Genomic DNA, 26145 nt, shown 5'->3' on the forward strand with positions numbered 1-26145 from the left:
TCATGAACGCTTTAGATTTCTTTGTTTGGTTTTTATTTTAGTTTACTTCATCGCCAAGTAATAGGTTGCGCACATGGCGCGAGTTTTGGGGTATATGGTTTTCCTATAAATAGGCACCCCTTGTAACTCTTTTGATTCATTAAAAATTAATAAAAATTCTGTGTTTTCCTACTCTCTGAGTTGTAAAGCCTAATTGGGTGCGAAGCCCTCCCTTCATCGAAGGGTTAGCTACCGTGGTGCGAAGCCACATCTATCCCGATTCGCCCCCATCCATCGCCATCTCTACTACCCATCTTTTACCATCCCTTCTTTTCATCTCACCCCATCATCTACACTTCGAATCAATCATCTATTGTAGCAATTCTCCTCCCCACAACAGAATTTCAGAATCTGGCCCTACAGGAGGGCTGAAACTTCGGCGGAGCACCATGCACAAACCGTACATCGGATCGAGCTGAGATTTGGGGGTTTTGAAGTCCAAGCCTGGCTGACTAGGGCTAAGGTGGCCTTTTTCTGAATAGCGGGCCCCACACATGTGCGGCCGGATTACACGCACGTGCATCTGGGCTATTGTTGTTGTCTACGCGTGTGGTACTTCTCTGGTTCGTCTCTCTCCTCTCTTTCACTCCGCTTTCACCCAAAATCCCTAAACCTAACCCTAAATTACTCAAATCTCCAATTTTATGCTCGTTATCTTACCCCAGGGTTCCCCGAATTGGAATTTCTGAATCCCTTGGATTAAGGACTGATTACTATGCATGTGTAAATGATTATTTCTTATCTTTGAGTATTGTTTTGTTCATAAATTTTATTGATCCAGCCCTATCATGTGTAGGCCTGGACCCGCATAGATTCTCCTTAATTGAATGTTTGGACTTTCACGTGGGATATGAAATTTGTGTAATTGTTTCTGAACTAACGTGATCTTAAGCCTGAAATCTCGCATATCATATTTAATTTTCATGTCTGCATCATTTGTACCTCTTAGAATCCTAACTTATCGTATTCATTAAGTATTTAAGGCTTGGTTTAGATGAGTCAAATGTTTAACTATGGGATGATTCATCTGGAGGTGAGTTGTTTTGGTTCTTAAGGTGGTCTAAGGCTAGGTTTACCAAGGCACCTCATGTTTTACATGTTGCCTTTGGCCTTGATGCTTCAAGTCTGCCAGTATTCGGCATTCAATGTCTTCCTATGGAGGCTCAACTGACTCAAGACATCCTAACTCACGTCATTGACAAAATTGAGGCACTAACATATAGATGTACACATCAAAGTCCAAAAAACAAGCATCACATGTGCCTTTTTTTTTTTATGGTACTTGAAATTTAATGATACATCATAATGGATGGTTTGAAGGTAACATTTCCTTGATGGCATTCCTTAACTTTTTGGCCTTCCATCTGCTATTCTTTGAAGATTTGGGTTTTTTCTTTTTTAGTTCTGATATTCTATATTCAATTTAGATAAAAACGGACTTATTCTTGCACATGAGACTAGAGGACCACTTCTAATTAGACCAGCTTGTCTTTCGATCAATCAAGGAATTCTCAAATGACGAATGATATTTCTTGAAGCTTTCATTGTTATTGCATGATAGAATAGTAACCTATCATTGTTGAATTACATGCAGCACAGATAAAGCAAGTGAAACAGCCATCCTAGAAGTTGTGAGAAACAATTTCAAAGATCATCTTATTCTTGGAGAGGAGGGTGGGCTTATTGGGGACACATCATCTGAGTATCTCTGGTGTATTGATCCCTTAGGTTTGACACTTAACACTTCGGTTTTGGAACTTACTGTTGTTGGATGTGTTGTTTTCTCTCGATTTCCTCTAATCTAAAAGTGGTAGAGCAGTTGAAAAACAGCTGCATCGTTTCATACTTGAGTTATTGTGCGAATCATTTAACTCCACTATGCTCGTTCCATGCTCACACATATGCACATATACTCATCTTTGCTGTAGTAAAGTGAATGTTGAGCCACATATCTTTCATGTTATGTTAATTATTTTGTATCTCACCATGCCTAGTCAGTTGTTCACCAAAGAAATTCAATGTTCTGATCATACACTTATGTAATGGTAGATAATTATAAATATGGCCAATTTGAATTTGAGAAGAAGGTAAAGTATTTATTGTTGATTCTTTCATGAATTTTGAGAAAGGTTCCAAATGTTTTTGAACATTTTCAAGTCCTGTAACTCCAAACTTGTAAAAATGATTTGAATTTCCATTCCCTTTGTGACCTTCCTTTTCTTGCTTCCCTTTCGGGGCATGTATGTGTATCAATTGGGCTGGGAATTGGTACTGGGTGGGCAGCCAACTCACTTTTGCCAATTTACCATTTAAAAGCTGACCCCAAATTGATGAGATGATGACAACAATGATGATGATTATAACGTCCTTAAGGAAAGCACAAATCCTACACAACACTACTATACACCTTCAAAACTCAGCTGAGCCAATTCAGCTCGATGTGATTTCGAGCCAAGTCTCTTGGAAACTTGCTGGAGACCCTGACTCGATTGTAACTCGACAAGATTTTTTGAGTTGACTCAAAGACTCCGTTGACTGGATTCAACTTGGTGTGACTTGACCAAGTCACTTGCCCAGTCAACTTTTTGACTTGTAAAAAACATTAAATGTGTTTCAACAGAAATCAGATATGTAACCTCAGACAAGATTTTTGCAGTCACTACCATCATTAAGTGGAGTGTTATTTTCTTTTGGATATTTTCATTATCATCACCATCATCATCTAAGCCTTGCCCCAACTAATTGTGGTCGGCTGCATGAATTCTTTTTTGCGATTCCACTCGAGGCCCATAACTTCAGTTAGACCATAGGCCAGCAAGTCTTTTCTTACCACCTCCAACCACATCCTTTTGGGCCTTCACCTTGCCCTTTTTGAGCCTTCAACTTGCACCAACTCCTAATCGGTGCCGTTGTTGGTCTCCGTTATACATGACTAAACCATCCAAGTTTACATTCCCTCATCTTAGTACCCATTGGTGCTACTAGATTGCCTTGAATGCATTCATTTCTAATTCTGTCTTCCTTCTTGCCACTCATCCATCTCAATATCCTCATTTCAGCTACATTCATCCTATGAACATGTTCCTTAATTGCCTAATATGTTGTCCTATAAAGCATGGTTGGTCTTATAGCCATCCTAAAAAAATTCCCTTTCAGTTTGAGTGGTAAGACAAGGAAGGTTTCAGATATTTTAATAGTTTTTTTTTTTTTTTTTTTTTTCTAATTAAGATTTTCTCCCCTAAAATATTTTAAATTTGATTATTAAAATATCAAGTCAAGTCAATTAAAGATTTGCTCGAGTCTTTGAGTTGACCTAACCCGGATTGACATCAAGTCGAGATTTTGAATCCAATCTGTATGGGCCATTGTCCAAAACTGAACCAAATCAGCAATCTGAAATATCCTACCATGGACCTGAAAATGGATGGTTTAAAGAACTGACGATACCAACCATCCGGCCGTTGACCTGAAAATGGATGGTTTAAAGAACTGACGATACCAACCATCCGGCCGTTGACCTGAAACTGGATGTTTACAAGAAAATTGTGGTATTATTATTTAAAAAAATTTAAAAAAAAAAAGAAAAAAAAGAAGAAGAAGTATGGAGTCTTATTTTCAGATTAACATGAAATCTATAAAACTCCATCGTCATCGTCGTCGTTGGCAACGATAATGCTTTATATTGCAATTAACATGAAATCTATAAAACTCCATTGTCATCGTCGTCGTTGGCGACGATAATGCTTTATATTCCAATTAACATGAAATCTTTAAAACATCAACAACCGTTGACCCAGAAATGGATGTTTGAAAGGAATTCATGGAAGTCTTATTTTCAAATTAACTTCTGTAAAGCTTCATCTTCATAAATGATGATGCTTTATTTTCAGATTAACATAAAAATCTCTCAAACACCATCACTGATGATGATGATGATGATGGCTGCGGCACCGATAGTGATGATGATGAAGGCCATAATGATGACAGCGATCCCACACTCAAGGAAAGTGCTTATCCAACTAATCACTACCAATGCCTGGCAATAGAAGATCCTTACAGTCCGACCATTGACCTGAAACGAATGGTGAAAAGAAAATGATTATTCTTACCATCCGACCATTGGCATGAAAATGGATTGTTGAAAGAAAACACATGGAAGTCTTATTTTCAGATTAACATGAAATCTATATGACAACACCACCACCACCACTATCATCATGATTTTCTACAGATTTCATGTAGATTTTTGTATTAATCTTATTTCCATTTTCTTTCTTTTAACCATCCATTATTTATAGGTTGATTGTTGGATGATTAAGATCATTTATTTGGTTTTATTTTGTGTATTGGCCCGTACACAGTGTGATTTGCTTGGACAGTTTTGATAATCAAACCGTTGTGACAAGGGGTTTCTAGTATTGGGTTGGATATGCTCTGTCCCTGATGGACACAAATTGTGCTTTTGTGTGTGCGTGTGCGTGTGCGTGTGCGTGTGCACGTGCGTGCATGTGAGTGATTTATTGTCAGGACCTAAAATGGATAACGAATATTATTAAGAACGGAAAATACTAAGGACTTGTTGCAAGCTTTTCAATCTTTACCATTGACAGATTGAAAAGCTAACCCTAATGGATTCTTTGTCATCGAATGTTAGTTTGCATAGTGAGAGTATGAGAGTAAGATTGAGACATGATTACCATAGTTGCCCTTCTCAAGGCGACTCCCAATGCCATAGTCGCCACTCCCGAGGAGACTCACGGCGCCTTTTATCCCAAGACCAAGGTGTACCATTGCAGTAATGGTGGGTGTAACGGTGCCCACCGTTATCAATACGATTATGGGCCGTATCGGCTGATACAACCCTGTGACAGCTGTAGCCCCCTATAATGATAAGAAATTATTTTTGTTCTAAAAAAATCCGAAAAAAAATATTCATTAAATTCATAAAATTCTAAATATTCCAAATATCCATTTATTTATAATTTTGAACGTGTCCACACTTTGGTGAGAATGTTGTATCGAGTGGTTTGACGAATTTATGAACCTGACAGCCTGGAATTGATTGCAAAACTCATAGATTTGATTTTCTAACTATCTGATACCATAAATATTAAAATGAATTTAATATCAAAATATCTCACATGTGTAGGTGTTTGCTATTATTTTCCATAATTTACTATACAACTCTACATTATATACCTGTCCTTAAGGAGTGTAAGGTGAGGACTTACATAAATTACAATGTTCAACTTTATTCTGTTTAAAGTCTTGAACATGCTAGAGATTTCTCCTCTTGTAATTCCCATCCTGTCAGTGTCTAATTTACTCTTCTGCAACTTGATTAATGATTACTTGATTGGTTATTAGAGGAGTAATTTTAAGCACAAGTTCGGTAGTGTGAAGTGTGTGCTTAGTGAATGTGTGAGTAATGGGTATAGAAATACTTACCTTAAACTTAAATAATGTTAAAAGAATACTTACCTTAATAAAAATCTCGAGTCACCACCAAAATGAAAATATACTTTGTTGTGGTTGCTTGACCTCCACGTCCTCGTCATCATCAAGTTGTGGTTGTGGAGTAAATGCTGTATATCCATAATATCCCGTCCCAGAGGGAAAGATTGTCACGCCCCAAACTCGGAAACCGAGCTCACAAAATTCCCGATTGCCGAATCCAGCGCCGACAGCTTCCGTAGTGCCCCATTCTCGGATTCCGGCACTCATATGCCAGATTCCGATCCTGGGATCCTACAAGGAGGGTTTTCCAATGTACATTTGTCTCATAAGAAGCATAACCATAAGTATACCCAAATCATAAAGGCAACATCATCACCACATATCCACTAATATAAACATCTGAATACAATGCTGAAAGGGAAATACATATATCGAAATCAAAGCTCCAGAGGTCAGCTGCACGCTCCAAGCTCAACGCTGCTGCAACCTAATGCCACCTGCACGCATCTATCGTGCATAAGCTTACAAAAGCTTAGAGGGTGGTGAAAGTGTGTGCACAAGATAAGTGTCAAGTATACCATAAAGCCCATAAATCATACATCATCGGAATAAGCAGAAATACTGACTAGATCATGAATCATACGATATCAGAGTAAGCGAAAATATATTGGTAAGTCCATGAGTGCTATCAGCCGTACCAAGGCTATGCGATACAAAACATAATAAGACAATAACAAATGTTGGGGATGCAATGCAATATGCAAACCCTGATGAGCCACGAATACCATTAACCTCATTTAAGCCATATAAGTGCAAAAACATAGTAACCCAAAATGCTAAGTACTGCAGATGCAATGTGATATGCGGTGCGAATGAAATGACCATGCTGGAATGTGAAGTCGGGATGATAGTATGAAGTATCACAGGCTATGGGGGCCATCACAAGGTACGTCTATCCAAACCAGTCCCATACCTAAATTTGGATAGTTAGACACAATGTGGTAAACTCTTGATTTCAGGTTAGTCGCGCGCCCAACCGAAATCTTGGCCATGCAAAGGTACACGTAACAAATAGTTACGCACCACCAGCCCGAGTGGATAGTGAATGAATGAATGAATGGATATGCAATTCCTGCTCAATAAGTCCACATATCAGTACGGTTGCTCTCTGGGGAAATCACCGGTGTCTATTACACTCCACACTGACTGCCTCCTCCCTAGCTGCACAGCCAAGCAAGTGAAAGAGACCTCACTATCCGCCTGCCAATATCGGGCCCGGCTCATCGATAGTGGATCCATTTATGAGCTGGTCATACTTAGCCTAGCTTATAGCCCCCTCACTCGGGCGGATAAGGCCACACCCCCTTCCAACCGACCACGACACAATGGGAGACACGACCTTATGGTATAAGCACCGGTGCTCATATTCCACTCGGTCTAGACGTTGGAGCATCTCCTGGCCTTGGAGGATTCTGAGATTTTCACCCAAGGACATCCTAAGTGCCCACAGTGCTAGAACCAAATATTTCCGGTGCCCCATCTAGCCATCCACGATGTGTCTGTGGAGGTCACGGCCCTGATGTCGCTAGGGCGTACAATGATCAAGTCACATGCATGTGAGATGCATGAGTCACACTGTCTAGTCATGCAGCATTCCTGCGCGTACTGCGCGATAATGTGGGGCACTCTGTCTCATATAGAGTCCCGTAAATAGCCTGCCCAATGGCGTATGCTATGATCAAACATTCCTCATATCAGGCATACATATGATGCGTATGAGCATGAATCGTGGAGTTATACTAAGCATTTTATATGGTGATGAACTATCCTCACAGCGAAGATGGGCCTTGATGGCCTACACACAACAAGTATGGGCCTATCAATGGGCCATAGGGAGAGTTATAATGCGGACATTTAACCAACATTATTCTTACAATGTGGACGTCAAACCAACATTGTCTCTCAAGGCATGACCCGCCATAGCTATCATTACATAGCCCATGGGGGAATCACACAATGCATTAAACCTTGAGGACGTCCCGCTGGGCCTCGACCCATGGGCCTTAGATACATCAAATGGACCTCATATCATGGGCCTTATATTGATCAAGTGGGCCACACCAATGGGCCTTATGTACATTGCAATGGGCCATAACCCATTGGCCTTGAATACATCACAATGGGTCTTAACCCATGGGCTCCAAATACATCACAATGGGCCTCCTAAATGGGCCATAAATACATCACAATGGGCCTCAACCCATGGGCCCTAAATATGGCAAGGTGGGCCACACCACACGGGCCATAAGTTTATCAAATGGGCCACACCCACATATAGGTGGTCCACTTGATCCTAGATCTGCCTCATTCTTCTACTCATGCCATAAAATGAGCTCTTAAAATGGTTGGACAGTTTGGATGCAACACATGCATCATGGTGGGTCCCATGAAGGCCCACCATCATGTATATATATATTATATAATATAATATATAATATATATAGTATATAACACACACACACACACACACGCGCACACATATATATATACACACGCACACACACCAGGTACAGCCCCACACGTGGGGTGGGTCCCACCGTCCCGTGCTGTGGACGGTGTGGTATACATCATACGTGGGTCCCACAAACCTTGCTAAAGTCAACAGCAGTGGGACCCACCGTCTCTACAGAGAGTGGGTGGACGGCATGTATACACACATACAATGTGGTGGGTTCCACCGTCCACCTGGACGGTGTGAATAAGACACATGCATCACTGGTGGGTTCCACGTGGGGCCCACCACAATGTTTACTAGCCATCCAATCTATTGATGAAGTCATACGGACCTGGAATGAAGAGGAAAAACAAGTTTCGTATGATCCAAAACTTCTGTGGCCATAAAAAGGTTCCAATGGCAGACGCTCAATCCCTGCCGTGTGGGCCACCTGAGTTCTAGATAAGGATGATTTTTAGGGTGGGGCCCACTGCCATAAGGGGCTATCAAATGCATGGTGCTGATGTCCACACACATCACGGTGGGGCCCACGTTTGGGGACCCGCGGTCGGCTAGAGACCGTCCCAGCGCAGAGGATGCTGCTGCGTCCCTGACGTTAGCAGCAGAGGTGCTGCTTATTTTATTTTTTTTTGTTTTCTTTAAAAAATGAGTTTTTATGAGGATTTTCATAGGTGGGGCCCGTGTCAAGTGAATCCACCCCAGCTATTGGATTCTACATTCCATAACCCATCCATCAAGCCCAATATTGGGCATCTTTCGGCGTGCAGAAAAATTAAGGTGCGTTTAAACGGTGAAAATCACTGTTTTCAAAGGTATGGCCCGCCAGAAAATTGGATTGGCCCTATTTTTCGGCTCAACGCCTAAAATGGGGTAGGAAAGAGGATGGACGGCTTGGATTAAAAATACGTATCAAGGTGGGGCCTGCATTAGCGGCCCACCCAAAACCCTTTTTCTTTATTGACGTTAGTGCACCCACTGTCAGCTGACACTTCATTGAGTTAGCAGCGTCCAGCGTCCAGGACGCTGGACGGTTGCATAAGGCACACATTTATGGTGGGCCCCACCTACGGACATGTTGTCCAGGTGGGCCACCCAAATGGTTGGATGGTGTGGGCGAGACACACATCAAGGTGGGGTCCATCTGAGTGGGCCACACAGTCACATCATCATACATAAAAACAAATGAAAAGGGAGAGAGAGAGAGAGAGAGAGAGAGAGAGAGAGGGACACGTGTGATGGAGGGCTCCGCCACTATGAGCCCTCCCTTGCAAGCAATCATACATCAAGTGGGTCCCACTACACGTGGGCCCATCAAACCGAAAATCAATGGAGGAGATCCTTTTTCCACCAAATGTAAGGTCTAGATGACCCTATCCATACAAGGAAAATAAACATCATGATGGGGTCCATGAAGAATGGCCCCATCACGGAATGATCATGAGGATCAAGGTGGTCCATCGGCCACATCAAGGGTCCAAAGTGAGATCCATACCATCAATCGGTAGGCCTCACTTGGCCCATCATCAAAACATGAAACTAGCCTATAGAAGCACCCACCGTTTGATCTTCTCGGTCCGTTGGAACGTCGGTCTCCTTGTGCTTCATTGTGATGGAGGGTGATAAGGTTTGAATGGCTAGGATGAAGGTTTTGGGATGGAAAGGTGGGCCACACACATGCACTTTTCTCTCTTAGAATGCATGGACGTCCACCTCTTTTGGTGCTTGAAAATTGTGAAGAGAGAGAGAGGGGGTTGTAAGGAGAGAGAGTGATGGATGATGGAGTGATGGATGTGAGGTGAGTGATGGGTGAGATGAGTGATGGGTGAGGTGAGAGATGGGTTGACTTGGTGGTTGCTTAACTTGTGGAGAAAGAAAGTATGGGTGTGTGTACTTGACATGAGGTGATTGATTGATTGATTGATGGGACATGTTGTAGAGATTCTCTGGGGATTGCAAACGCGCGGCGTTTTCTTCGAAATAAACGTCGGCCCATATCTCTCTGCCAGGGTATCGGATCGGTATGCAAGACGCAGCGTTGGAACCGCGGCGACAGTGTGGTCGCAATGATACAAGTCTCGGGTTAAGGCGACTCAGATCTACGGGATACGACTTAGGGTCGCGCGCAAACGTCGATTATACGTCGCAGGTTGCCGAAATTCGACAGGAAGGATCGCGGGAGTCGACGGAATAGTACGGATTAGGATATGGGTATTACAAAGATCAAGTCAACAAAACCAGAGGACAATTGATCCTAACTAGGCAACAACTCTAACCTTGAGTAAGGATATCCATCAGTGTCCATTGAATAGTCATACTGGTGCCTGTACTCAGGTTGTTGTGAATAACTTGAATTTGGATAATTGTAATCATATGGAACATGTGGATCAGGAGGACTATTCCAACATGAATGTGACGGAATAGGCCTTGTATAATCCCATTGACCGTAAGAATATCCATAATGCTTGGGACCATAAGCCTTCTATTGATGTTTTGAACCTCCCGGTGGTGCACCACGGGAGCCAGCCTCCTCCCGTGCCGAGCAACAGTAGAAGTGGGACCAACATCAGGTCCATCATCACCATCACTACCATGATCATCCGTCTTGGTCTCGCTGCTACTACTACTTGTACTCATTCCTCTGAGCTGGACTTCGCATGAAATCTGCCCCTCTTTTTGGGTCCAATATAGCTGCACGATTCTCTTGTTGTGCCGTGCATATTATTGGGTCATTCACTTCTAATTATTTGCTATCATCTTCTATTTGTTTTTCTTTTACTTCCAACCAAGGTAGAAGTTCGGTATGAAGTTGTCTTGCCCAATCTCTTGTCGATCATCTAGTAGACCTCATAGTTTGAACAATCACGTTGAATTGCTAGCTTTGCCTTATTCATGGCATCATAAAGGAAGCCCATGATAGGTTCTTCGTTGGCTTCAACAAGATGGAGTACCCTCATTAGTAACTCCATCACCTTAAGATCTTTTAGATTTTCTTCCAATATTTATTATTCCTTATGGTCTTCACAACCTCAACATGTGTCCATGATGTCTTCTTTTCATGTTGTGTTAAGTCAATCTCGGGAAGCGAACATTTCACTCTACTTTCCCCTATGCAGGTACAAACTCTCTAAGGCTATAAATCTACTAATTCTTTAGTGGCCGCACCGAAAGGCCCCTTAATGTAAATGGCAGTAGAGGTTGGTTGAAGATGATGTTACGCGATGTTCAGAACCAGCCTTGAAGTGAATGAATTAGAAGGAACGAAGAAAAGTAAGGAAATGAGATGACTTGATATATATATATAAGATGGAGAAACCTATGGCCGAGAAGAAAAATAAAGAAGGCACTAAGAAATCGACTGCTCCTTAGTCGGCCATGTCCCTTTCCTAGAGAAGACACGATCAAAGAAAACGACATCAGTCGCATCAACCGTCCCATCCCCAACCCCAATAAAGACGGTCAAGCATTCCTTCACATTAATAAGAGCGGTCGAGCCAGCTCAACCTAAGTTGAAGCATCAGAAGACCACGGTTATAGGTCCAGCTAAAGTGGTTCCGACAACTGCTTCAATCCCACAACACCTACTGCTCCTCTAGCCAAAATGACAAGATGTACACTTGTTTAATTTAAATACTAAGCTTAGAGATCTTGAAATTCTTGATTACCAACGTGGAGTGGTGCTCTCTAAGAAAATATTTTTATACAAAGAATGACAAAGAATTTCTTACATGATGAACGATATCGATCATTTCAAAGAAAATGGGTTTTATTAATTTTGCCACAATGAATTTCGGAACAGGACTCATGCAGCCATCCCCAATTGGTTGGGGTAAGACTTGGATGGTGATGATTATTTATTTTGCCAAATTGTAGTTGGTAGGAAGATGAGGCAACAAGGTAAGGATGGCAATTGTGGAACTGCAAAATGGAACCCATGCGAAGCGTGCTTGCATATTCCTACTTTTTGTGCTCTGAATGTCAAGTGTGATATGTACCAGAAGGTCCCAAATATATCTCACTGGTGTTTCAGCAATGGCATACCTTGCTGCCATTGGATGTCGGGAAATTCCATGCATAACCTTTCTTTTGGTGGCACATTCTGTCTTTTCATGCTTTTACTAAATGAATTGTTTGTTTGAAGTTTCCACCAAGTCTTCTTACAAGCCATCATCATGACCAGCAGAATCAAGCACCTTGTGATTTGTTTTTCTTTCATATGTTTCAACTTCACATTATTAGTAGCTTGCAACCCTCAGTGAGTTTGCTATTGCTCTGCGGTCACTTGTTATGAAACTTACAATCATTCTGAGTTCGAGCTATCTTGCCTATGATATTAGATGGAACGACAAATTTTGCACACGGCTATCCCAGCTTTGCAGTATCTGTGGGTGTTCTCTTTCGAGGAAAGCCGGCCGCTGCGGCTGTGGTATTTAACTTTCTCACACAGAAAATGCTCATTTGATAGATTCATTTGGATTAATCTTGTAAGCTGATCTTTGGCCGGATTAATAGCATCTTTGGGTTTTCAGACTTTACAAGTGGGGCCCATTTTTCTGTGATACCGACTACTTTATCTGATATGGCCTACCGTTTATGGACCATGCCCCAAAAATATCCAAGATTGGAAGATCCAACAATTCAATATTTGGCCCTTTTTCAGTTCAATGTGGGCTGTTGATGCATTTTATGTCTTACCCGTATCTGTATGCTACCGGCAGAAGGGTTAGGATTGTTCCATAGAGGATATTTTTTGGGACAGGTCCATCCAGTGTGGTGTCCATCTTGCTTAAAAGTCTGTATCACTCAACCGTGAGCCCCCATTGTGTAAGCTAGGGACCAAAACTGCCATACATGTAATATAAGTCCTCTATTCTAGTACTCAACTCAAAAGCAAAAACAAAACATAAAGAAAATTAAAGGCCGTAAGTGTTTTAGGTATCAAACATTGATCTGTTTGCAGCTTTGTAGAATGATTGTAAGGGGGCAGAAAAACTGATGTAAACACTGGACAGCCAAGACTATACTAGATAGTAGACACTAACTGTTCTATCAATCCACCGCAATGTGGTCTACTTTGGGTGGCTTCGCCACCCTAACCCTTAGATTACCACTAATACACTGTACCCATGGTTAAAAAATGTGAGCTAATATATATATCTGCTGTTACGTACTAAAACACTAACATTTGTGTATTGGCAATAACATACTACATTGGTCAAATTTTCCAATAATTTCATATTGGCTGTCATGGACTGATTTTAAGCTCAGATTCTTCTCTAAGTATAAGACAGTTTGGAGGGTATCATCCTAGCAGGTTTGGATTCTGACCTACAGTGTAGCAAGCTAGGCAGGATCGAAGCCACACTCCTTGGGATGCAAATGGGCTGGGTTCTTCCTACCTTTTCAATTATTCCCTGTTCTTATCCTCTTTCTTTTTTAGAACGAGTCACATTGGAAATGGGCATTCTTTTAATTTTCAATCATGAAAAGGGTTGGGTCTTGGGTTAACCTCCTGAGGTGGATCCGACTTTGACCCAACTTTTCGATGGGTCGGACATGGACCACTAAAAAAAGGACCATACCTGGAGCCAATCTAGAACCATGTAAAATTCCTTCAATTTATGATAACTAAGGTGATTAAATCTAAATGCCTATTGAAGGAAAACATGTAATTGGGTGCGTAATAGGAAGTTTGCATTAAATAGGAAATTAGGAATTAGACCAACCTAACTTAAACCGGACCCAAACTCGAACAGATAAATGTGTCAGGATTGATTCTTGTAGTATAGGCTCAATCTTGACTCTCCCCAAAACCACTTCATTTAGGCTTGGATTCGACCCAGACGGACCCAAACACAAGGTTTGGAGCTGACCTCAAGATGCAATTATTGCATTTGGAGTCTGAAACTCCCTTCAAGCAGACCCAACCGGAGCCATTTGCTCGTGTGTGCACGTTGAATCAATTTATCCAGGACACTAGAGCCCAAGGTGCCATGATGTATGATGTATGTGCTCTGGTTTGGGACTGCAGATTTCAGTCAACGGTTCAATAACTGAGATAGCTTGTTATCTGAAGGGGTTCAAGACATCGGATTAGGCAGAATCTCAACATATTTTTTGAGAATCTTATCCTTTGAGGTTTCCAACATTGGCACGTCATCTCTATCGTTAGATGATCTGTGATCTGATGAAGGTGTGATCATTATTCTTAGTTGATTCTACTAGACCAGGATGTTGATGTGATTGATTTCTCTTCCCTCATGGCAATGGATTTTGGGACACGGTCATAACCTGCTTGGTCTGGCAGAATTCTCTCCAAAAGTTTCACAGCCATTACTTGCTCCAACATCTTTGTAGAGGCCATCAATCTGCAGCAGAGGCCACATTTATTATGCACAAACTACTGAGTGAGCTCAGAGCGAGAGAGGTCTATTCTTGAGATGGATTTGATGACCTTCGCTTGTTATCTTGCCTACCCTTGCTTCTTTAGCTCTCTTGTTGGTCTGTTAATTTAGTCATTTTGCATATTTTGCTAGGCTGCGCATTTCCAGCTGCATCCCTTCCCTCTCCTTTTGTTTTGTTGGTCCACTGGAGCAAGCCTCTGCCTTATCAACTGACAAGGTTTAGCTTGGATGGCAGAAGCAGCAGTCCCACTCATCTGTAAGATAAACCTGCATGTCTGTTTGGTGTTTGCTACTAATACAATTGTAATCTTTCGGTTCAACCTTGTACTTCCCCCTTGTTCACAGTACCAACTGTAGGACCTGAATGCAGGGCACCCGGATATCTGAAGCATTTACACTGGCACTAACCCCTCACAGTACTGGTGTGAACGTTGCTAATGTACGTCTGGTTGGAGCCTGATGACATGGCTTCAATACCAATAACCTTGACATACCCTAATTTTATTTTGGTAGTCCCTTGATTTATTGAAGTTGGAATCACATGATCTGGCGCATATTGTATACATAATATGTTTTTGGACGAGACCATTTCATCTCCATTTCAATGTTGTTTTACCTTGAAAGAGAGTAAAAAACTTGGCAGCAGAAAGTAAAGATAATGATGTAATATATAAACATGAGCATAGATGATCTGAAGCATTTACACGGGCGCTAACCCCTTTCCAAGGTTCATGAGCATAGAATCGTATAAACATGTAACCATCCTATATTGCATTTCCTCTGCAAACCCTTTGGCATGTGTTTTATGGGTTCCCCTGGTTTGATGAATGACAAATCTAATGAAACTTGATGCCGAATGAAAAAGTAGTCACTGTTTTGACGTAAAATCAAACTTAACCATATAGCCACACTGTTGGCTTGGATACCATATGTAACTCTGTGGTCAAGGTCAGAGGGAACTTTCCTTTCAATCCTTAGTTGTGATGTATGTGGATCTGATGTTGAAGAACTCAACATGCATGTACTAAAAAAAAAACCTTTGAATTTTTAAAGACCAAGTACAATTATGGAACAGGTAAAGTACAATTATAATACATCCAACACTTTAGTTTAACAAAGTTTTAAACAATATCATTTTGTGGAGATCAGGATATAACCTGTATGGACATGCTAACATAGTACAATCTGTTAGCAGACATCTAAAATGAAGAATTTCACACCATATTTATGTATGTTCTATAATTGCATTCCACTCACATCATTACGACATGTTTCTTTATTAAATATGTCACTCTCCATTTGTCATATCATTTTGTCAAAACATAACTGGTCTGTAGGTTGAGTTCGTGGGAGGCCCTATGTGTTGGAATACTCGAGTATTTTCTGCATCAGCAGGTAAGGAGTTGAAACACCAAAACTTATACCCTCATATTTTATTTTCTTTGTGAAGTTAATTATGTAAATAACATTGGATGCTTGATTTTACTTTCTTCATAGGAGGAGGTGCATTTTGTAATGGACAAAAGATTCATGTTAGTAGAACAGAACAGGTAGATCTTTATCCATTATCTGAATGTTTTCTTGATTTCTTTTAAATGTTTGGAGGGCAGTTCCCTAATTTGTTTGGGGCATAGCTCATGCGTTTTTGTTGTTTTCCATTGAAGTTTACTTCTCATGAGAAATCAGTTCAGAAAATGAAGTCTCTTATATATGTGGTGTTCATCTTCATGGGAGAAACCGGCTGGACGGAGGTGAGAAAGAAGTCTTTGAGAGTACTCATGACGTTGTTTGTCTTCAACATTCATTTCTCCTCATTGCCAGAGGAAATCAGATCGGTGTTTGAGGAATGTGGGAGAGTCAGAGACGTCTTCCTCCTGAAAGGCAAAAACTGGAGCATCCCTTCGTAGGATAGGCTTTGTTCAGTATAGCAGCATGGAAGAATCTAAAAACGAGATCAAGTGTCTCATGGCATTGAGCTTAGGGGAAGATCCGTAGGGGTCCCTATAGCTATAATTGATAGGGAAGAACTCGAGAAGGAAGCAGGGAATTCCAAACTGGAGGAATCTGGAACATCCAAAAGGAGAGATTAGGAGGAATCTAGAACATCCAAAGGTCTTCAGAGTTGTGCAGTCTCCCTCCAGTAACAACGGGTTTCATACCTACTTCAAATTTCTTGAGGGCTATTATAAAGGAGCTTTGCTACAAAAGCTAAGCATCGAGTTGGGGAGAGTGAGACAGAATGTTGCAGGGGATTGTTATTGGGTAGACTGTGAAGCAGTAGAGGAGTGGAAGGCCTTTCTCAAAGCCATGATCGTTGGGGTGACATAGGAGGAAGTCCACAAGGAATGTTTGTTGGATTTGGGAGTCTAGGTAAGGTCCCTAATCAAAGGCAACATACAAATTCTCAAGCTTTTTGATACACATGTTCTTTTCAAATTTTAATTAGAGGAAGCGCTCCCAAACATAGGCTCGTGGTAACTCTCCTTCCTTATTCAGGTGAGATTTCAACCCAAGGTAGGATCCATTGGCTCCCCTCCATGTTTGGTTCTTGGAAGTGTTTTTTGGAGATTGGGGAGTGTTTGGGTAGGGTTTTGGAAGTCAACCCCCTCTATGTTATAGGGAGTGGAGTTGAATTTTCCCGAAGCAAAATATATCTCAGCAATGAAGCTAGGTTAAAAATGCGCTTTCTCTTAATGTGTTGGATAAAAGCTTCTCAGTTGAAGTGTTGCGGAATGGAGTCAGTTAGATGTCGGAGTTGTGGAAGATTGGCGAGATGCAGATCCCATGGTGGAGGACAGTGAGTCCCAGAAGGAGACTAATAATGTGGTTAGCAATCCCTCTCTCAATCAGTTGTCATTTCAGAAGAATGGTGTGGAAAGTTGTGGATCATTTAAGGAGGTCAGAGATATCTTTGAAAGAAATAAAAAGTTTTGCCTTTTCAGAAAGGAATCCTTTTTACCTACCCCCTTGCAAGGAGAGATGTGTTGCCATTTGGGTCGAAGATATCTTTTGTCAGGTGATTCTCCTGGGTCATTTGCCCCTACCTAATCTTGCGAGATGTTGTGGAGGACAATCTAGTGGACTCTCGTGGAGATGACTCATCGGGTAGTGATAGCGCATCGTCCGTTAGGGATCTTAATATTAACCATTTGATAGATGAAAAATAATTGGATGTTGGAGATGAAGCCCTCATTAATAGCTAACACATTAGGAAGAGCCCTATTGGGGTTTCCTTTTTCTTTTTTTTTTCCAAGGCATTTCTTGAGCATGAGTGGCACTCGAAAAAAAATGTAGTGGAAGAGGCCCCGCTTCTCGAGCAAGCATCAGATTGTGGTTGAATCTACATGAAGGGGCTTGGAAAAGAAACATGGATATCATAAGTTGGTCCCACAAGAAACAATGATATCTTCCTCTCCACGGTAGATATTCCACCAATCTGCTATGTTCCTCGAGAGAACTTTTGATGTAGCAGATGCCTCCATTTAATTCAAAGTAAAGAAGCCATTAGATGGGGAGACGTGGAGATCGACTCGGAACCCGTATATGATGGGCCTACGTCAAAACCGGCCTTGCCAGGGATAGAAAAGAGGGAGAAAAAATTGCCTCTCTTGCATGCACCCAGAGCAAAACCTTCAGAACATTTTTGAAGCCTCGAATAGAATGGATTTTGAAGAACAACTAAGGATAAAGGTAAGGGAGGGTCACTTAAATCCAATAGAGAAACTCTTCAATTGACTTCTTAGGTGAACTTCGATGGGAAGACTCATTATGAGAGATCGAGCTGTAAGCAGGAGAGCGGCAAGGGAGGGGAGCATAGCGGTTGACCCATGAAGATCTTATCTTGGAACATTAGGGGTCTAGTCGACTGGATGAGAGTGGGCGGTGCGCCAGTTGGGGAGAAAAAGGACTAGGATTCTCCAAATTCAAGAATTGTAGATTCAGTCTGTTGAAGATGCCACTGTGTTCCATATTTGGGGAAATAGTAAGTGTGAGTGGGCAACAAAAGCAGCAAAAGGCACAATAGGCGATCTGATCACTGTTTGGGATAAAGATAAGTTCCAAGAGGTGGACCATTGGGTTGGAGATTTCTCCTCATCGGTTCGCCTATCTGATCTCTTCGATGGCATAGAGATAGTGCCATCCAACGTTGAAGTTGCTCCCTAACAACCAAGGTCTCCGCTACCGCATCGTAACTGTGTGAAGCTCCTATCACATCATGTCTCTTTGGGGTTAATATGATGGGCCATAGATGTAATAAGCGATCTGATCACTGTTTGGGATAAAGATAAGTTCCAAGAGGTGGATCATTAGGTTGGAGATTTCTCCTCATCGGTTCGCCTATCTGATCTCTTCGATGGCATAGAGATAGTGCTATCTAACATCTATGGCCCATCAGATTAACCCCAAAGAGACATGATGTGACAAGAGCTTCACACAATTAAGATGTGGTTGCAGAGACCTTGGTTCTTAGGGAGCAACTTCAATGTTATCAAATTTGCCTTCGAAATAGTTGGTAACTCCAAAACTTCAAAAGGTTTTGAGAGATTTAGTAGATTTTGTGGGTCGCCATGAAATTTTTGGATCTTCCATTCGAGGGTGGGGCTTTCACTTGATCTAATCACCAAGACCAACTTGTTATGTGTAGGTTGGACGGAATCTGTGGATAGAGCGGGAGAAGCTTTCCTCAATTCCTTTTATACCATCCTTTCTAAACTAATATCGAAGCATAATGTGATTTTGTTGGATAATGATACTGTCTATTGGGGTTCGAGACCATTCAAATTTGAAGATAAGTGGCTCTGAAGTCCTGGTTTCTACAAGTTGGTGAAGGATTGGTGGTCAAATGCTAATGTTGATGGTTGGGCTGGTTTCAAATTTTGTAAGAAATTGCTGATTATTAAAGCTAATTAGAAAGGTTGAGCTATGGATTTGAAGTCATCAGAAGCTTACAAGTCAAGAGTTCATTTTGCACCACATTGGACAAATTGATAAGGAGGCCATGGTTGGCATAGGAGACTGACATGATAAAAAGGTTGGAGCTAAGAAGTGGAATTTCTCTCTCATCAAGAGGAAATGCCATGGAGGCAAATGTCAAGAGTGTTGTGGTTGAAAGATGGTGATTGAAACATGGCTTATTTCCACGGTATGGTCAAATGCCAGGAGGAGGAAGAACATCATTAAGAGTCATCTATTTAATGGGAATTTAGTTAAAGATAAAGAAGAGATCTAAAATATTGTGGTCAAGTTTTTCAAGAACCTATACCCGGGCAAACAACTTTGCTAACCCATTTCTCTGAAAAAAAAACAAAAAAACAAAAAAACAAAAAACGTAATGGCCGTTATGGCCTGTAATATAACAATAACAACGATGGCCGTTATGACCACTGTTACCGTTATGGAATACCTTGTCCACAACCTATTTCTCTGTTCTTATCAACAGGTCGCCATGCAATTACTTTAGGAGCTCTACGGCTTGTAGTAGGAGACCCTTTTCCCCCCTTTCAGTTCTTGTTGGTGGTGGAAGGTCTTATTAGCCTCTTTATTAGAGGAGAAAGATGTGGGATGATAGAAGGGATTTAGAGTGAGCAGATTGTCGTTCTCACAATTTTGATTAACTGGCAATACAATGTTGTTTTTGAAGTCCTCCTCAAGGAATGTTGCAAATGATAAGTGTATCCTTGGAGGTTTTTAAGTTGTCTCGGGGCTCATTGTTAATCTGAGTAAAATTTTGGTGGTTAACATCGAAGTTGTAGAGTTGCACCTTATTCACCTTGCGGAGAAGATATGATGCAATGACTAAGGCTTCCCAGCTTCATATCTGGGTCCCCTTTGGGTGCAAGCATCAAGGTATTCCATAACGGCAACTAAGGTCGTAACAGCTAGCCGTTGTGACCATTACAATATGGATCGTAATGTCTGTTATGACTTTTTTTAGGGTTATTGTCATATGGGTGCTTATCTTTTGGTATATTGACAAAAAAAATGTCTACTTTTGGAATATTCTCTTTTCAGTGCCTCTAGTTTTCAAAATACAAACAAATAGCTTCTTTTTTACTTTAACTCACACATCTCTAACAGAATGTGGCCGTTTTCTTATAAAAAGTCAATATTGCCCTTGAAATTTAAAATTTTAACCTACTAAAAAGCTCGTGGAATTGTCTGTTTGCTTATAAAAAGCTGACATTACCTTGAAATTTGAAATTTTAAAAAGAAAAACCTGCTAGACATGTTAATATATAGTGGGGCCCACCTTGATGTTAGTGAGAAATCCACTCAGTTCATCTGTTTTGCCATCTCAGAAAAGACATGGGCCCAAAAATGAGGTCAATCCAAAGCTCATGTGGGTCAAACTAAAGGTAACAATGGGAATTAAACACCCACCATTCAAACATTCATGGGGCTATAGGATGTTAGTGACAAATCCACCCCGTTTATCTATTTTGTTATCCTATTTTTATGCATATGCTAAAAACCGAGGCTGATCCAAATGTTTAGTGGGCCAAACGACATGAAGCAGTGGGGATTGAACTCCGCCGTTGAAACATCTTGGGGCCAATGGGGCCCACGATGAGCTTTGGATTTGCTTCTTTTTGGACCCATGCCCTAACATGAGATGGAAAAAGAGATGAACGAGTTGGATTTTTTTTTATAAACATCAATGTGAGCGCCACTTATGGTTGGGTTAGGATCGCATGGCAACCAACCCAGTGTCTTGGGTTGCGAGCTTATTATCATACGTATTAATTCCACAACGACAAGCATGCCCATATATAGTGCCTTGATGTTAGTGAGAAATCCACGCCATTCATTTGTTTTTCCATATCATTTTAGGGCATGGTCCAAAAAATATGGCCGATCCAAATCTCGAGAGGACCAAACGACACAAAACAATGGAGATTGAAATCCACCGTTGAAACATCTTTAGGCCAATGTGGCCATGTTGCGCTTTGGATCTACCTCGTTTTTGGGTCCATGCCCTAATAGGATTTGGAAAAACAGATTGATGGGGTGAATTTCTCAAAAACATAAAGACGGGCCCACGTACGTTCGGTTTGAGATTGCACAGTAACCTATCTATTGGCTTGCGTGGTTTATGTAATGGTAGATTAGGTGCGCCCTGCCTCACCCAAGATGGTGCAACACTTACCATGGGGCCCACATTGATGTTTATATTCTATATCAACGCTGTCCATCCATTTTTCTAAATCAATTTAGGGCACGAGCCCAAAATTGAAGATGTAAAGATCAAGTGGACCACACCATAGAAAACAGTTGTGATTGACCATTAATGGCCCACCAAATTTTGGATCAAGCTGATATTTGTTTTTTTCCTACATCCAGGTTTGTGTGACCTTATCAATAGGTTAGATGGAGAATAAACATTACATAAACATTACGGTGGACCCCACAATTAGGGATCTCACCCACTTCAATGGATCCATGGATCCACCAAAGCCACCTCCGTTGCAACCATAGAACAAGCGACGTGGGTTCTACCCTAACCATGGGGCCCACTGTGATGTATGCATTATTGTATATTCACATCGTCCATTTGTTTTGTCAACTTAGTCTAGAGCGTCTTCTGAAAAAATGAAGCAAATACAAGTTTAAGGTGGAACACACCATAAGAAACAGTGATTAGTGACCATTAAAAACCTTTTGTGGGGCACAAAAGTTTTGGATGAAGCTAATATTTGTTTTTTTTTTTTTTCATATCATCTATGTCCGTGTAATCTTATCAATAGGTTGGATGGTTAATAAACATTATAGTGGACCTAGGAAGTTTTAAATGGTGGGCGTTCAATCACCACCGTTTCATGTGGTGTGGTCCACCTGAATTTTGTATTTCCTTAGATTTTTAGACCATGCACTAAAATAAGCTGACAAAATAGATGGACAATGTGGATATACGATGCATCCATCGAGATGGGCCCTACATTCAGGGCCCCACCCCATCGTTGGTTTCGTTGCGGTTGCCTTCACAAGCAAGGGCATTTTTGCTTTTTTGTGAAATACAGTATAGGAACATACACCATACATATCTATTTTAAACGGCAAGCAGTTATTTGACTAACTGTTTAAAATTATAAGCTCTGATTTGGAAATACCCCATAAGTAAGCTCTAATTTGTCTTTGACTCAAAGATAGACAACTATATGACATTGTCCCCTTTTTTATTTTTTTATTTAAAAAAAAAAAAAAGAAAAAAAAAAAAAAACCTATTTCAGCCCCATAATAGGCCTTTACAGAACAAAATTTTCATAACAGTCGTTATGACCTGTAATGCGTAACAATTACCACTATTGTTGTTACGTACCGGCCGTAACTGTTTTGGAATACCTTGGTGAGCACATTCTCTTCCATTTGGGACTCAGTTCTTGAAAGGATTGAAAAAAGGTTGGCTGCTTGGAAGAAGGGATACCTATTATTGGGGGAGAGAATAACCCCTATCAAGTCAGCATTATCTCATCTCCAAATTATTATTTTTTAGTATTGAAAATCTTAACTTAGGTTGTAAAGAAAATTAAAAAGATCCAAAAATAGTTCTTATGGGCAGGATCACCACCACCACCACCACCATATGAGCCTTATGCCAACTAATTGGGCTCGACTGCTTGAATCTTGTCCACCATTCCACTACACTCTAGACCTTTAGTTAGACCATGGGTCATCAAGGCTTTTCTTACTACCTCCATTCACGTCCTTTTTGTCCTTACCCATCACCTTACACTAGACCATGAAATTTATCACCAACATCCTCTCCAGTCCCATCCATCCGTCACACATCAAAGTGATGTTGTGCATCTCCCACAATGGCCTAAACTCCTCGACATAACATTGCATGTTAGCATACTCATCATCTAAATATTTTCCTATTATATCACGTGGCATGGGTGGCACCACTCCCTCACCCACACGATGCACTTCAATTATCATATTCCTAAAGTGCGAGCTCGCCGTTGCATTCGATGGGATGTGGTCATAAATAAAAATTTTGGCAATGTACTTTCCCACCCTCTTCCTCACATCCCCTCCACCAAATATATTCTTTAATCTCTTCTGCTTTCTCCCTTTTTTATACATCCTAGGATCTAAAGGTAGATTCGATACCAACACGCTACTACTGCAGCGCAACCCCCACAACCTCCCCTTCTACTACTCCCACTTCGCTCCCCCCACGCACCTCCTATGTAGACCCCCTTAAAAGTGGGCCTACTCGCCTCCCACCACCTCTCCCGATCCCTCTGCCACTCATCCTGTAAAGACTCCTTAACGATGTCTATAATCGGGATCCATGTCCTTATCCAAATCTAGTACATCCTCAACACTGCTCTGGCCGTCCTAACTCCTCCCTAATCCACCTCTCTTGCGCAGCACGATCATCTATAATCTTCACCCATTTTCTCATCACTTCCTTTTTCATTGTGCTCACATCCTTCAAACATTTTTGACAATCTATAACAATCCAATCTCCTCCTGCTAAGTATTCCTTCAAGCGGGTCACCCCTGTCACGCCCCAAACTCAGAAACTGGGCTCATAGAATTCCAGATCCCCGAATCCGATGCCGACAGCCTCCGTAGTACCCCATTCTCGGCTCCCAGCGCCCATACGCCAAATTCTGATCCTGGGATCCTACAAGGAGAATTTTCCAACGTACATTTTTCTCATAAGAAGCATAACCATAAGTTTACCCAAATCACAAAGGCAACATCATCATCACATATCCGCTAATATAAACAGTTGAATACAATGTTGAAAGGGAAATACATATATTGAAAATCGAAGCTCCAGAAGACAGCTGCACGCTCTAAGCTTAACGTTGCTGCGACCTAACGCCACCTGCATGCATCTATCGTGTATAAGCTTATAGAAAGCTTAGAGGATGGGGTAAGTGTGTGCGCAAGGTAAGTGCTAAGTATGCAATATCAGAGCAATGCGGAAATATGCTGGTAAGTCCACAAATACCATCAGCCTTATCCAGGCTATGCTATGCAAAAACATAATAAGTCAATATCATATACTGAGGAAGCAATGTAGATCAGCTATGCAATGCGAAGACATAGTAAGTCAAATATTATATTGAGGATACAATGTAATACGCAAATCCTGATGAGTCCACGAATGCCGTCAACCTCATCTAAGCCATATCAATGCAGAAGCATAGCAACCCAAAATGCCATATGCCGCGGATGTAATGCGATATGCTTTGCGAATGAAATGACCAAGATGGAGTGTGAAGTCGGGATGATAGTATGTAGTATCATAGGCTATGGGGTCCATCATAAGAGACTTCTATCCAAACTAGTCTCATACCTAAATTTGGATAGCCAAACTCACTGTGGTAAACTCCTAATCTCAAGTTAGTCCGCATGCCCCAACTGAAATCCTGGCCATTGCAAAGGTACACATAACAATTAGTTGCGCACCATCAGCCCGAGTGGATAGTGAATGAATGAATGAGTGAGTAAAATGATCAGTATACAACTACTCAATAAGTCCACATATCAGTGCCGTACATCTCTGGGATCATCACCGGGGTCTATTACACTCTACGCCAGCTTGCCGCCCCTATCTAAACGCACAATTGGGTAAGTGGAAGAGACCTCACTATCCGCCTGCCAATATCGGGCCCGGCTCATTGATATTGGACCCATTTATAAGCTAGTCAAACTTAGCTTAACATTGCCTACTCCCTCAGGCGGGTAAGGCCACACCCCCTCTCAACCAACCACGATACAGTGGGAGACGCAGCCTACCGGTATACGACCCTCATGCGTTCATATATATTGAAATGGCCAAGCTATATGTCCTAGAGGGGGGGGGGGGTGAATAGTACTATGCCAAATTAAAAATAAATACAGCGGAATATGAAACCAAGAATAAATAGCAATCACAGAATAGGAATGGAAAGCAACCTAAAATAGAGAAATAGAAACACAAATTGTTCTAAGGACAACCTTACACCAAAAACCAAAGTTTATGGTAGGACAACCTTATTTCTAGAACAAATAGAGAAACTGAAGCTCAACGTAATAATAAAGAGATAGCAAAAATATAATGCTGAAATGTAAATCTAAATTATTACAACATTCCTCACTGTGCTTGAAATGTAAAATTTACAACATTCACATCCACACATACATTCCACAATTTTGAATGATAAAAGATAGGAAATATAAATCACACATCCACAACACAGAATTATAGTGGTTCGCCTGTGTGTTCACCAACTGTTAAACAATAGCCACACAGAATGCTACTCCATTCCTAATATCCTCACACGGGATATTAGCGTTCACTATCAAATAGGTTTTCACAGGTCCACCCAAAACCTTCACAATTGTGTCTTTTTCAAAGGGCTTACACAATTCAAAAACCCTCACTTTTGAGTTTTCTGGCTCTCCTCAGATAACCAACAACTTTGAGATTTTTTTGGCTTAACCTCAAACAAAACCAAACAATGTAAATTACACAAATTGTAAAATACCTGATTTTCTCCTTCATTGTAGCAACTCAGAAGAACTAAGTCGGAGTAGAGATTTGAACATCAAAGTTCAATGTCTAATACTCACTTTATAATGGTTCTAAGTTCTAATAGATTTTAAATTAAAACAAAAGGGCTAGCTCTAATTGATTTTGATTCCAGAAAAAAGAAAACAACAATTCCTCTTATCAGATTAGATTGGAATGCAAGGAACAAAATCAATTAAGAAAGCTAAAGAAAGAGAATA

At 41.1% G+C, this 26145-nt stretch overlaps 1 protein-coding gene across 2 annotated transcripts in view; it reads left to right on the forward strand.

The window, feature by feature from the left end:
- The window catches only part of LOC131250588 (phosphatase IMPL1, chloroplastic), a 92950-nt gene that overhangs the window by 26572 nt on the left and 40233 nt on the right, over positions 1–26145 (forward strand). For both annotated transcript variants that reach the window (XM_058250884.1, XM_058250879.1), the window contains exons 3-6: positions 1634–1767; positions 12346–12434; positions 15750–15807; positions 15910–15962. In XM_058250884.1, coding sequence (XP_058106867.1) covers positions 1634–1767; positions 12346–12434; positions 15750–15807; positions 15910–15962 — 334 coding nt within the window. The remainder of the gene's footprint in view (positions 1–1633; positions 1768–12345; positions 12435–15749; positions 15808–15909; positions 15963–26145) is intronic.

This window comes from Magnolia sinica, chromosome 1 (assembly GCF_029962835.1).
Source record: "Magnolia sinica isolate HGM2019 chromosome 1, MsV1, whole genome shotgun sequence".
Taxonomy (NCBI): Eukaryota; Viridiplantae; Streptophyta; class Magnoliopsida; order Magnoliales; family Magnoliaceae; genus Magnolia; species Magnolia sinica.